Genomic DNA, 12,993 nt, shown 5'->3' on the forward strand with positions numbered 1-12,993 from the left:
CATCAGGTCCTGGGAGATTGAGGATCCCAGAAACCTGAAGGAATCCACAGTGTTGGCCACTGTCATCACCACAGTTTCAGCTTTTAAATGTGTAGATTTTCTTTGCTACTCAAATCTCCTTTGTCAGTGTGTTTCTGGCCTGGTTGAACAGGATTGGGTCCCCACTTCTAGACCTTCTCCTTGGTCTGAATATTAGGCCTACATGAGCAGACCTATAAGTTTAATTTTCCAAACGTTTAACTTCACAACAAAAACATTTTCGTAAATATATTGTGTAATACTGAATATTGCAACTTAATATACACATGCTGGAAATGTGTGTAAATAAAAAGAGATGATTCTTCCGCTCCTTCAGCTCAAAGTTGTAACTACTCCAATCCAGCAGGTGGTGCTGTGCTGGCGTCGTCACACGTTGTTAACCAATCATGGGTCAGTAGCCAGCCGTTTGAAAAGGAAGCGGGCGGTTTCCAGGCAGTAGTCCGCGAAGTGGGTCCATTCTAGTCGGGAAAATAATGAACGACATACAAAAAAGATAAAGGACTAGCAATCGTTGAAGTTGGTTGAAATAGCTAATTAAATGGAGTTGTAAGGGCGTTAATATAATTAGCACAGTTTGCAAAAGGGCGAGCTAGGCTAACTTGACTAGCGGATGCTAATGCTGGAGGTTTATTGGATTTGACATAAAATACGTTTGGCACGGCTATATCTGAGATTTGAAACATGAAGCCATCAAAGCCGTTATTTTTAAAGACCTACGGTAAGGAGAGGCGGAAGCTGTCCGCCTGGATCTCACCGGAAAACCGCAAGCAGGCCTTCGACAGCACATGCTCAACAGACGGTGATGCGGCCGTCTGTGAACCCGCAAAACCTCCGACGTCAAGGTATGTCAAGGCGAGCGTCACGTCAGTTGTCTGGGATGAAGCCTGACATGATAAAGCCTGGCGCCTATCTCCATTAACCCAGTACGGTCGGGACCGTGGGGGAGACACTAGGACAATAACGGAAATATTAGCAAGATCTAATAGATATCTTCATTAAACTTCCCCGGTTGCTTACATCCATTAAAACAATTGTCTGTCATTTTCTTGCTATGCAAATGAGATGTTATCTAATGCTAGCTTTTAGAGAATTTAGGAGAAATTTACTGTCGCAAATGGGCGAAGTGTAGTAAAATACATACCTGAATGTGTGTTTTGGATGGACTCCGCTGGGCAATATATCGATGGTAATCGCTATCGTGATATGAGACTGCATATCGTCTTAGATTTTGGTTATCATAACATGGCATAAGTGTTGTCTTTTCCTGGTTTTAAAGGCTGCATTAAAGTAAAGTTATGTCATGTTATGAACTCACAAGACTGTTGTAACTGTTCTATTATTTCCACTTGGTCATTATAGCCACATTACTGATGATTATTTATCAAAAATCTCATTGTGTCATTATTTTGTAAAAGCACTATAGTGCTTATAGTCAACACTACACTATTGTTGCAATATCACTATTGAGGTGTTTGATTTTCTCCCTATTGCCCAGTCATGGTAATATATAATTATCAAAATATTTAAACTGGGAAAAATTAAAATCTGTATCTACCTCAAATATCCATTAGTGGTCTGGCTCTTCTTCAAGTACACAAAGCCCTGGCAGTGTAAAGCTATCTGAATTAGGCTGAAGCAATGGTATGTACACAAACCATACCACCAATAGGATTGGCATACTTAATTTATAGGAATACGGTAAGTTGGTTTCTAAAGTACCTAAGATTACGCATTCCAGGCCATGTATCGTTTAAATCTTTTCCCGACCTATTCCTACTTGCTCTCACATTCGATACCGTATCCTTACTGCCCCTAATGTTTTCATCCTTTTTTTCATTTCGTGAGAAGAGTGAGGAAGACTAGTGTTGCTAGTCGCAGAGCGTTGCGTCCTGCCAAGAAAAGGGCCCTGCTATGTCTGGCTGAAAAGAGCAGCACCAGTGATGAGGAGACTCCCCCACCTCCTTCCTGTCCTCGGCCTGTCCAGCAGAGCAAGACAACCAGGTCTGTGAATGGCAGTTTTGATTAGATGTTATTATTAATTTGCGTTTTGTAAACTGTTAACCAATTTTAGATTATTAACAAAAACAGTTATGGATTGCATTCCCGGTCAGATTTCATTACACTACAAGGTTTTATAATATTCTGTGATAGATAGAAGTTTTTGTCCTCCACATCAGAGACAAAATATCCTTGTTTCTATTTTTCATGTAATGTCTTAAATTTTTTTTTCTTAATCTACTTGCTAATGCCCCATGTTCTACCTTGTTCATTGGTTGGTTTTATTTATTTTCTTTATGATAATAGTGAAGAAGGCAAGTGATAAAGCAGCCAACCCTGCCAGGAGAAAATTCCTGTTGATATTGTATCATCACTGCCCTTAACATGTTCATCCCTTTTTGTCGCAGAGAGAGGAGGACTGGCGTTGCTAGGCGTAGAGCGGGGGGTCATGCCAAGAAAAAGGCCAACTTATGTCTCGCAGACACCAGCATTGATGAGAACATCTCTCCCTTCTGTCCTCAGCCTGCTCAGCAGAGCAAGACATCCAGGTGTGTGCACAAACAGGCATGAGCAGAACACAATGTGAAGGATTGTCAGCATGTACAGGGTTTTGTGGTTCTTTTTTGTTGTTGTTAGGACAACAGTGTCTGCAAAGATACATTTGACAATACTGGCATTAACAGAGGACTTATCTGCATTCAAGCAGATCCAACTGTTTAACAGTTCTTAAAATATCCTATCTGCGCTTTGAGATCTCAGATCTAGGGCTGCTTTTTAAAATGTCTTCAAATCCGTTTTGTCACCTTATTAATTAGCTGAGGAGTGTCTTCTATCTGTGACAGTGTTCAGACCGACTTTGGCGCTGCATAAATACAACCCAACCCTCCTATTCATTTGAGGCAGTCCGGCAGCACAGGCAGTTGCACAAAAAAAACCAGGGTTATCCTGCAAAAATGGTTTAACTTTGCCTAACAATGCAACATCATCAGGCAGAGGGATGGAACGGTATTCTACTGTTAACCTTGTATCTAGTTGTACATTTGTGGGGTATATATTTTAAATGATTTGTTCTTATATTCTATACTATTATTATTTCATGTACATTGGATCCTGTTATTTCATGTATATTCTCCATGCGTGCTGTGTGTCTGATATTTTGCCGCTGGAACACAGGGATTTCCCTTTAATGGGGTTCAATAAAAATCCATATCTATCATTGAGACAAAAGATCAAACCGTTGCCGCTGTGATAACTTTAGCTTTCTTTCTTCTCTTTCTCAGTGATCATCTTCTTTCTGCGGGCCGCTTTGTAACCCGCCGCAGACATGCTGCTGCCACCAAACACCAACTCCCTAAATCAACTTTCAGTATGCTCAACTCTTCAGATGACTTTACTTCTGGAGCTTTGACTTCCTGGAGGATTCTTCGGGCAAGGAGGGTCCCCCCGTCAAATGTGGTATCGAGTGCAGAGAACTCGATGAATGCTGCAGGGACGGCTTGCTTTGCCATCAACCCCTTCCGAGAGATATCCCTCAATGAGTCGACAGATCACAGCCTCGGACCCTGCCCCAGGAAACCCATCTTTTGCTCCACGCCCTCAGCAGGCTCCTTCAGCAAACGGCCACGCCTTAAACCCTTATCAATAAATGATCAATCTTCCACCCCCCCATCAATGTCAGTGAGTTATGTAGGCGTCTTCAGCACATCCCAAGAAGACGTAGATTCACCAGGGCAGCGTATCTCCGCACCATGTTCTGCACCACCCATTGGACATCATTCTGGGGAGAAGCTGCTGTCAAGCCTTGGTGAGCAAGAACCAGACCGGCAGCCCGGGATCACTAACAAGACGAGTAGCTGTAGTGTGGAAGCCAAAAGCTATGGTGAAGACACAAAAACCAAGAATGCTGAGGAATTGCCAAGTCTGAGTCTGCTCTCTACCGATGACAACAAAAGCAGAAGTCGTTTTGTGTCAGCAGCCGGAGGATCAGGGTGGCTGACAGAGGCTCTAAAGGAGAAGTGTTTGACCGAGCACTGCTCGGTGCAGCTAGAAAGATTGGACAGCATCTTTGTTTCTCAGCTAAGCGGTCACACAACCTACTCATCCTGTTTGGGACATTCAAGCTCCGCCCACAGCCAGCAAACAAGTGAACAGCCACTGTCTGTGGATAGCTGTCAAACTTTTGACATTTTACGTTCTTCAGAATCGTCATTTGATCTTCATTTATCAGCAACGAACATGGAAACCAATGATTATATACAGTCAGTAAATAGTTTTGAATCTTCTGAACATGTTGCTTCAGCAATTGGCAGTCAAAGCGCCAACAATTCACCATCAGCTGAACACTCATCCGCACAGGAGTCCATGGCACAGCCAGAATCAGTACTCTATGCTGAATCTACCTACCACAAAGACAGCAGCGTTGAGTCTCTCATGGACACACAACTACCAGCCAACAGTTCTGTGCAAACACCATTTGCTGTTGCATTAAAGGAAAAAAGTCTAACTAAGAAATGCACAGGTAAGCTCCAAAAAAATTCTTTGTCACCACAGAATACAGACCCAAACAATTCTGGCAATGACTATACACAAAACATTGAGGAACCAGAAAATCTCACATCTTACAGTCCGATAGCTCAGACACTGTCTAAAGACCCAGAAACAGAAGAAAGAGCAGCGTTGCTCACAAAGACTCTAAAGGAGAAATGTCTAACTGACAAAGCCTTTGTTGGGGTAAAGAGAGTAACATGTTCACAACTAAAAGAAATTCTGCAGCTCAAAGACACATTTATAGTACCCCCAGATGCGTCAGACTCGGCCAGTGAGGACCAGACAAAGTGTAGCCACCGGTCTGAGAGTGACACCTATCCCTGTAAGGAAATCAACATGAAAAAGAGAGGCTCAACTAGCTCTAAAAACAATGTTGCTTCAGACAAAGAAGAATTTGTGAAGAACTCTTCCAACATTTCCCACAAAGGAAAAAAGACACATCTGGCTCCTAAAGAAAAGAAAAGGAGGAGCACGTCCACGGACCGTCCTGGCACAACCAGGAAGGCATGCGTAAGCGGTCTGAGTGTAAGTCGCTGGAAAAACAAAAGCAGTGCTAGCACACATGGGTTCAGGACCGGACAGACGGGCGGTAACAAGGCTGTGGACTGCAGCATAAACGAACTGATCTCCACACAACCCAGACAGCCACGGGTGAGAACAATATACACACAAACACACAGCACAGTACTGCTGAAACATTGTTTATTCACTGAATGTCTATCATCGACTGATATAGTAATGGACATTATGAATTATTGGTTAGCCCTTGTCAGACAAAGTAAGCAATGCAAAGGCCTTATTTCAACTAAATTATTAGGAAAAAGTATTGGTCAGCTGTGGCCCTTTTCAACCAATTCAAGTCAATTAAATTTTATTTAAAGTATCAGTTAATAAGAAGAGTTATCTCAAGTCACTTTACTATAATTTACAAAGACCCAACAATTCCAGTAATTCCCCCAAGAGCAAGTGTTTAGTGTGACTTACAGTGGTGAGGAAAAACTCTTTTAGGCAGAAACCTTGGAGAGACCCAGGCTCTTGTTAGGCGGTGTCTGGTGGTGCCGGTCGGGGGTCTGATGAACAGCGGCATTAGTCACAGAATCGAACTATGACCAGATATAGAAGTTGTAGTAGTTTATGGTGTTGCAGGACGATACAGGGTGTATCAGGGCACTGCAGGGTATTGCAGGATGTAGCAGGGCGCGGAGCAGGTTCCACTGGACAGCTGCGACCAAGATTTAGGTGCCACCCTAATCCATGGAAAACTGCTGGGCGAAAAAACTAAGCTAAGATAGTAACAAGCATCTCTGAGACATCGAAGCACACAGATAGAAAGAGAGAGGACTGATCTCCTCTGATCAGTGTGTCAAAGGAAGTCCCCCGGCAGTCTAATACCATAACCGCATAATTAAGAGCTGGTGCAAGGCAAACCTGAGCCAGTTCTATAAGGGTTGGTAGATGATACGAAGGTAAATATGGTGCAAAACGTGAGAGCCCGTAGATGTGATGTGCGCAATTGTAGAATATGATTTGAGAGCTTGTAAGGAAAGAAATCTGCACTCGTATTTTTATTTTTTTCACTTCAGTCACTTTTCCAGTACAACACATCTCAGTGATTACAACCTCTCCAACCTGTTGCTGCAATGTGCTCTCTCGCGCAATTAGTTTTGCACCAAATGTCGAGGGCGCAGACTCGCCGCTGTGTGATGCGAGAGAGGACATTGCAGCAACAGATTCGAGAGGTTGTAATCACTGAGTTGTGGTTGTACTGGAAGAGTGACTGAAGTGAGAGAAAAAAAATAAGAGTACAGATTTTTTTTACAAGCTCTCAAATCATATTCTATAAGCGCTCACATCGCATCTACGCGCTCTCACGTTTTGCATCGGATTTACCTACCTATGCAAATTATTTTTTTTTTTGTACATGTAGAGAGCCTGGAAGGTTGAATTCATATTTGGGCTGGTCACAAAATATCCGTGATTTAACATACCAGTATTTAATGCGATGCTATTTGATGCCATATTCAAGGTTCTAATGAAGGCTTTGTTCATTCAAGTGACAAGGGAAGAAAAATGTATCTTCATTGCTATCCACCCTTTTGAACAGTTTTGGTTTGTTTAACTAAAATTTTAGATATCTGTGTCTAAGATTTATGTCACCTCCTTAATATGCAATAATGGTGGTGAATGGGATTTTGTTTGTCGCGTCCATTTTAGGAACTATACTGCAGCAACAAGGGCACTTTCCTGATGAAGTGCCCTGGCTACTCCGCAGACCATATCATGTTTCTGTTACCTTCAATGGAAATTTAGCTCCAGAATGAAGATCTTTGTCAATAGATTGTTCTCATTAACATGATAAACAAAGTACATTTTGTTTCTTATCTTTTTTTTTTTATTACTGTGAATGCCATAAACAAAATTTCTCAACGTGGGCAAACAAAACGCAGCTTATCTGCACGGTAGCAGTTTAAAGGTAAAATAGTCTGTGTTTATGTTTTGGACCAACCTAAACGCCACACACAAGCCAGTATAGGTTTAAAGTATGTATTGTTTTCGGTTCTACAACAATCCACCCAACTATACTTAAATGTTAAGTTTGGGAGGATTTCAAATGACGACATACGGAGCTGTGGCATCATTGACATTGTTAAATCCTTCCTGTGTTTAGGAGCTGTTGGGAACCACCATCAATTTCTCCACTCCGATGAGAGCGAGTCGGCTCAACCTCTCATCTCTGCTGGCTGACTTCACACCTAACACACACACCTGGAGTCGCCTCAAAGCGGCCCTCTCTGTTCATCGCAAGGGCATGGGTAATACACACAGACAATACCAAGTTGTGGGGCTGCTGTTGGCAGGTCGGTTGGTTGGTCGATATGCTCTTGCCCGACAAAATTGGTCGGACAATCGCTAGTTCACAAGGCTGCATGTCCACCAAAGCTTTTTTTCGTAGCTGAAAAAGCCAGGCACTCTTCTGAAAACATCCAGCTGTGAGCGCATTGGAGGCACGGAGGTTTTTTTAGCTGAGACGCTTTGGTTGTGACTGGTTGCTATGATCCGGAATATTTGCGGAATTAAAAAATGTCGGCACAAAGTAGAGTACTCTCTATGACCCTTGCTTTGGATGAACGGAAAGCTGAAGCACATAGAGAGAGAGAAGACAGATATATACTATTCAGCAGTATTAATTTCTCTGTTGTTTTTGTTCAGCACTTGTACATGTAGGATGTGATGGTTGGTCTTTGTGATTTTGTCCCACCCCTACTCCACTATGATTGGAAAGCTGGGAAATAAGGGACAGGGAATAACGCTTTGGTGAACACACACCGCTACCAGGTAGAGTGCGCTTTGGCCGATTTATGTAATTTAGAGATAAAGTGCAGATTTTTTCCCCCCCACCGATGGAAGTATAGGTAGAATTTCAGTTGACCAAGATTTTCTTTGGGCCTACTAAATTGTAATCTGTCCCTTGGTTGTTTGGGACTATTGACATTTTAAAATGTAATTTAAAGCCACCAATGTTCTTTTTAATTTTCCTTGTCTCATTCCCTCTCGTTAGTTCTTTGCACTCCGAGTAGTTTACCTCTGTCAGAGTCGGGGTCACCTAGAAGAGTGAAGTTGGCGGATATCAGCCAGGACCTTTTTGCCACACCCTTGCGGACACCACTCCCCAAACACCTCCGGTCACAGCTGCTGAGCCGCAATTCTACGGTACAGTACACATATGCGTCAAGATTTTTTAAGTTTTAACTTTGTAGTTTCTACGTGCTTGATGTTTGACTGTAAATGGGTTGTTACACTTGATGTGAATGTGTGCCACCTGCGCCCTCCTGCCTTTTGTCACAGGTTGCGTTTGAGGATGCAGATCTGTCGGATGCAGAGAAGGTGTATGCCGAGTGTGGCCAGCAGTGCCCTCTGCCCTGGGAGGAGTGTATTCTCCCTCACCGTATGAAACGATGTGTAAAGATAGGTGAAGGGACCTTTGGTGAGGTCTTCTCCACCACCAATGCCTCAGGAGACACTGTTGCACTCAAAGTATGTGTGTTTGTGTATAATGTTTATTCTGTGTGTGCATTACTTTGTGTGTTAGGCATTGTATTGTGTAAAATGTATGTGAAATGTGATTTTAAACCAGATAACAGTTGAGTTTTAAAATTTAGAGCGGCCATGTTTAAAGTATGTTTAAAGAGGTAGGCTTCCCTGTTGGACAGAAATGTTTTCTAAACTAGCTTTTTTCCTGAGCTTTTGACCATGGACAAAACTGAAAAGTTAAATTCATTGAAGAAAGTTGATTTAATAAAAAGAAAAAAACTAACTCATTTAATCTGATGCATTACTTTATTCAAAAGGAGGATTTTGTTTGAGGATCATTATAACATAAAATCACAAAATATTTTATGTTAAATTAAAAATGGCTTTATAAAGAAAATATTGCAAAGCGTTTGGTCTAGGCATGACAAATGCCAAGAAAGCACACAGCAGTTAAACATAGACTCCTGTCTTGACAGATCATTCCAGTAGAGGGCAGTGAGAAGGTGAATGGAGAGGATCAGAAGACTTTAGGAGAGATTCTCCATGAGATTATTATCTCAAAGTAAGTAGTATATGAAGTACAAACTGTACTTCACAATACTCCATTTGCTGGGATACTATAATCACTTGGGACACCTAATGATGAGCCTTGGAAACCAGAGAGTTCAGCTAAACAACTTTGTGTGTTTGTTTTTTCTGCCAGGGAGCTGAGCAGCCTGAAAGAGAAGCTTCAGAACAAGACTCACGGGTTTATTGGACTCAACGAGTAAGCAACTCTCTTTGGTCTTCTGTCTTTTCGTCTGTTAGCGTCTCATTCGTTTGGATTGTTAATTAATGGGACTCCACTTGTTCCCTCGCAGTCTCCACTGCGTTCAGGGCTGCTACCCTCCAGATTTCCTGAATGCTTGGGACATCTTCGATCAGCAGAAAGGCTCTGAGAATGACCGACCAGGTCCGTGAGAGAAACACCTGTTAACGTTTGCCAAAATGTCCGTCAGGTCGCAGTGGCTGACCAGAATCTATCTACATAAGACCAGGCTATGTGTTTTTTCTAATTCATTGGGTCTTTCTTTTTCTCTCTGCTTAGATTTCTTTGAAAAGGATCAATTATTCATAATCCTGGAGTTTGAGTTTGGAGGCGTGGACCTAGAGAACAGCAATGGAACGGTAGGCTGCCGAATACCTCCCCTCTGTGCTGTACAGTGTTTTGCATTGATGTTGCACATTCATCAATCATGTCAGTAACTGCTCAGATAGTTTTTTTTCTTACAATTTCAAATCCTGTTTTCTTCTGTATGTTGAGACAAGTGTGTCTCCTTCTAAACTTCTATGACTTAAGTTAAAATGCTTGCCAGTTCTACTACTGTTGTCAGAGTTTCAAGTACTCTGTCCTCAAACAGGAACATTACTACAACAACACTACACTCTACTCTTATTACACTAGATTAGAGCCCTACCGATATATCGGCGGGCCAATATTATTGGTTGATATTAGGCATTTCCCGATCTATCGGTATCAGCATTTAAGATGGACGATTTTTAAATAATTAATTCATCAAAATCATTAATAATGACAAATGATTCTGATAAATGAATATTTAAAAAATAAAAACAGACTGTCAACCATGTTATGAGTGTTGGCGTTGTATAGTTTGTCCACCAGAGGGCACTCCACAACATCCCTGTTGGCAAAACTGTTTTTTTTATTTATTTTTTTATTTATTTTTTGTTCAAAGGAGTTTAAGTTTCATATCTTAAGTTTGGATTTTTTTAAATTTTATTTAGCAGAACTTTAATATATTTTGATGTTACTCTGTTGTGACAATAAAACAAATTATTATTACTATTATTTTAGTGAGAACTCATAAATGACTACAAATACTAATGTTATGGAAATAACATTGTAACTTGTGACGCGTTTCTGGATTTGTTTTAGAAATATATATTGGCATATCATTAACTTATTAAATAACCAAATATTCAATATCAACATCGGCCCTAAAAATCTTTTATTGGTTGGGCTCTACACTAGATGTGGCTCAGTACACTTGCACACTGTAAGAATTTTGTATGTTGGTTTAGTATTCACATTAGCTCCTGCAATGCAATAATTGGACAATTTAGTTATTAATGTACAATATACACATAGCAATACATCATCAAAACTACAAAATAGGACACCATAAGACAAAGAAGATACACACGATAGTGTAATTTCATAACACTACACATGGTAATGACAAAATACACAGACAAGACAAAGACGGACATACAGAAAGGACAGCTCTGCCAATGCAGTCAAACATTAATGAATAGACTGCATGCATAATTATAAGTCTCTTGAATAGAGACTTAAGGAAGACTTTAAATATGTATGCTGAAGATAATGCAGAAACATTGAAAAAGAAGCTGAGCATCTAAAAGAATAATAAGCTTCTGTATTGATTAGAAAAACAGTATTTTTTTTCCTCAACCATTAGCCCATTGTGGGGTTAGTGTGCCAATGCAATCTTTAATTCAAGCCTTTATTGTGTTGTCAAGCTGACGTCATTGGGAGTGGCGAAGAGCATCCTTCATCAGGTCACAGCTGCCTTGGCTGTTGCTGAGCAGGAGCTACACTTTGAACACAGGTAATGTCCTCTGACCTTTTTGATGTAATGATGTTATTTGATGTAAGTTGGCTGAGTTCACTTTTACAGAGTGGTTGCAGAGTTGCAATTGTAAAAAGCTGCCTGTAAAAACCAGCATTAGAAAGTTAAAGGGTACCGTCTTTGGGTAATATACTCAAATGTCTTAGCTAGGACCAGATGGGATATGTGGCACTCGGCATCAAACTTGTGTTGTAAGCCAGTACAGGGCACAGTTGGGTGTGTATGCGGTGTCAGTGTGATGGAGGATTTGTTGGTGGCTCGTAACAGCAACTTTATCCCCCTGTGTTGTCTACTGCAGGGACCTCCACTGGGGCAACGTACTGGTCAAAACAACCAAGCAGAAGACAGGGAGCTTCCTCCTGAATGGAGCAGCCCACTCTCTGGAAACTAAAGGGGTGTTGGTTCGCATCATTGACTATTCTCTCTCCAGACTCGAAATCGGTCAGATATTTAGTTTTTATCTCCCTCGTCATATTTTTTTTGCATATAAAAATATAGCCCTGTTAAAATCATGACGCGTAATTAACAAGTATATGTTTTGTTCTCTCCAGATGGTCTGACTGTGTCCTGTGATATCTCTGAGGATGAGGAGCTTTTCATGGGCCAGGGAGATTACCAGTTTGAAATCTACAGACAAATGAGACAGGAGAATGGGTCAGTGCATTAATGTGTCTGAGCCATATTCCGAAACAGCCAGTGTGCCATCTAAAGCTGTAAGGGGCCACATGGACCAGTCTAACTATGCATAAGAGCTTATTTTACACAAATAATAGAGATTATGTGTAGAGGATAACTGAGCAAACATTGGATTTGTTATTAATTTGAATTGAATTAATTTGTTATAATAATTATATTTGTTGGACCAATCTCCTCATTTAAGTCTTTTTTAAATAAGCGCATTTCCCAAACTATTGCTTGAAACAGACATCAGTCTTTTGTCAATACTCCTGCTAATTTTCAGAATTAAACTAACTATCCCAGAGGTATTATATTAATGATGTATTGCTATGCTGCTCTTTTTGTCTCAGAAACAACTGGTGTAACTACCACCCCCATACCAATGTGCTGTGGCTCCACTACCTGTGCTCCAAGCTGCTTTCCATGAAGTACCGGGGCTCAGGAGGAAGGGGGGTCAAGGGCATGCGAGAGGAGCTCACTCGTTTCCATGGCAACGTCCTCCAGTACAGTTCTGCCACTGAGGCGCTGCAAAACTGCCCCATGTTTCACTAGTACTGAACGCATGATATGTGATGATGCTCACACATACAGACATACATAGTATAAAGAAGTTACAACATAGATGTAGATATTGTATATGCAGAAACAAATTCTTAATCAATAAATGTTTCAATGATTTTTTTAACTAGGTTTGTGCAGAAGTGATCTGCTGTTGGTTGAACAAGCAATGACAAGATACATTCCCTTTCACACTTAAAACAAACATCAGATGTAGCAGTGTTATATCTGTTAAGTTTAGTTCAGCTGGAGGGATATACGGTTGCATCAACCAGTTGTATTGTAGTAATTTCAGGCGAGTGTTAGAGGTTCTCAATTGGCACTCGATTTCCCCATATCAGGCTGAAGACATAGAGAGAGGGCATTTCTCTCAGTTTTTAACTTGATGCCAAACTACAATCATATTTTTCACAACAGGTTTTTTTTTTTGTATTCTTTTTACAGATTTTTGTTGCAGAGTACAGGTATGCTGGGAGGGACAAATTTAGCT

General features: G+C 41.0%; 1 protein-coding gene across 2 annotated transcripts; it reads left to right on the forward strand.

Annotated features, from left to right (window-relative positions):
- The first annotated feature begins 586 nt into the window (after positions 1 to 586).
- Positions 587 to 12,563, forward strand: haspin (histone H3 associated protein kinase). 2 transcript variants are annotated; one of them, XM_034858063.1, is made up of 15 exons: positions 587 to 881; positions 1,888 to 2,040; positions 2,445 to 2,585; positions 3,318 to 5,235; positions 7,253 to 7,397; positions 8,144 to 8,295; positions 8,431 to 8,619; positions 9,093 to 9,178; positions 9,320 to 9,382; positions 9,477 to 9,568; positions 9,704 to 9,783; positions 11,158 to 11,246; positions 11,566 to 11,708; positions 11,819 to 11,921; positions 12,296 to 12,563. In XM_034858063.1, the coding sequence occupies exons 1-15, from the start codon at positions 721 to 723 to the stop codon at positions 12,495 to 12,497; spliced, it is 3,717 nt and encodes a 1,238-aa protein (XP_034713954.1). In that variant the 5' UTR covers positions 587 to 720; the 3' UTR covers positions 12,498 to 12,563. The 2 variants fall into 2 exon arrangements, with proteins under 2 accessions (XP_034713954.1, XP_034713945.1); XM_034858054.1 differs by having other exon boundaries at positions 587 to 874; positions 1,881 to 2,040.
- The last annotated feature ends 430 nt before the right edge of the window (positions 12,564 to 12,993 follow it).

The sequence above is a fragment of the Etheostoma cragini genome, chromosome 2 (assembly GCF_013103735.1).
Source record: "Etheostoma cragini isolate CJK2018 chromosome 2, CSU_Ecrag_1.0, whole genome shotgun sequence".
Lineage (NCBI taxonomy): Eukaryota > Metazoa > Chordata > Actinopteri > Perciformes > Percidae > Etheostoma > Etheostoma cragini.

Bases quoted from the DNA above. Each gene is read 5' to 3' on its own strand.
- haspin (XM_034858063.1), top strand. From the start codon at position 721: ATGAAGCCATCAAAGCCGTTATTTTTAAAGACCTACGGTAAGGAGAGG. The intron at 882-1,887 runs GTATGTCAAGGC...TTTCGTGAGAAG, and splicing joins GCAAAACCTCCGACGTCAAG to AGTGAGGAAGACTAGTGTTG. The intron at 5,236-7,252 runs GTGAGAACAATA...TCCTGTGTTTAG, and splicing joins CACAACCCAGACAGCCACGG to GAGCTGTTGGGAACCACCAT.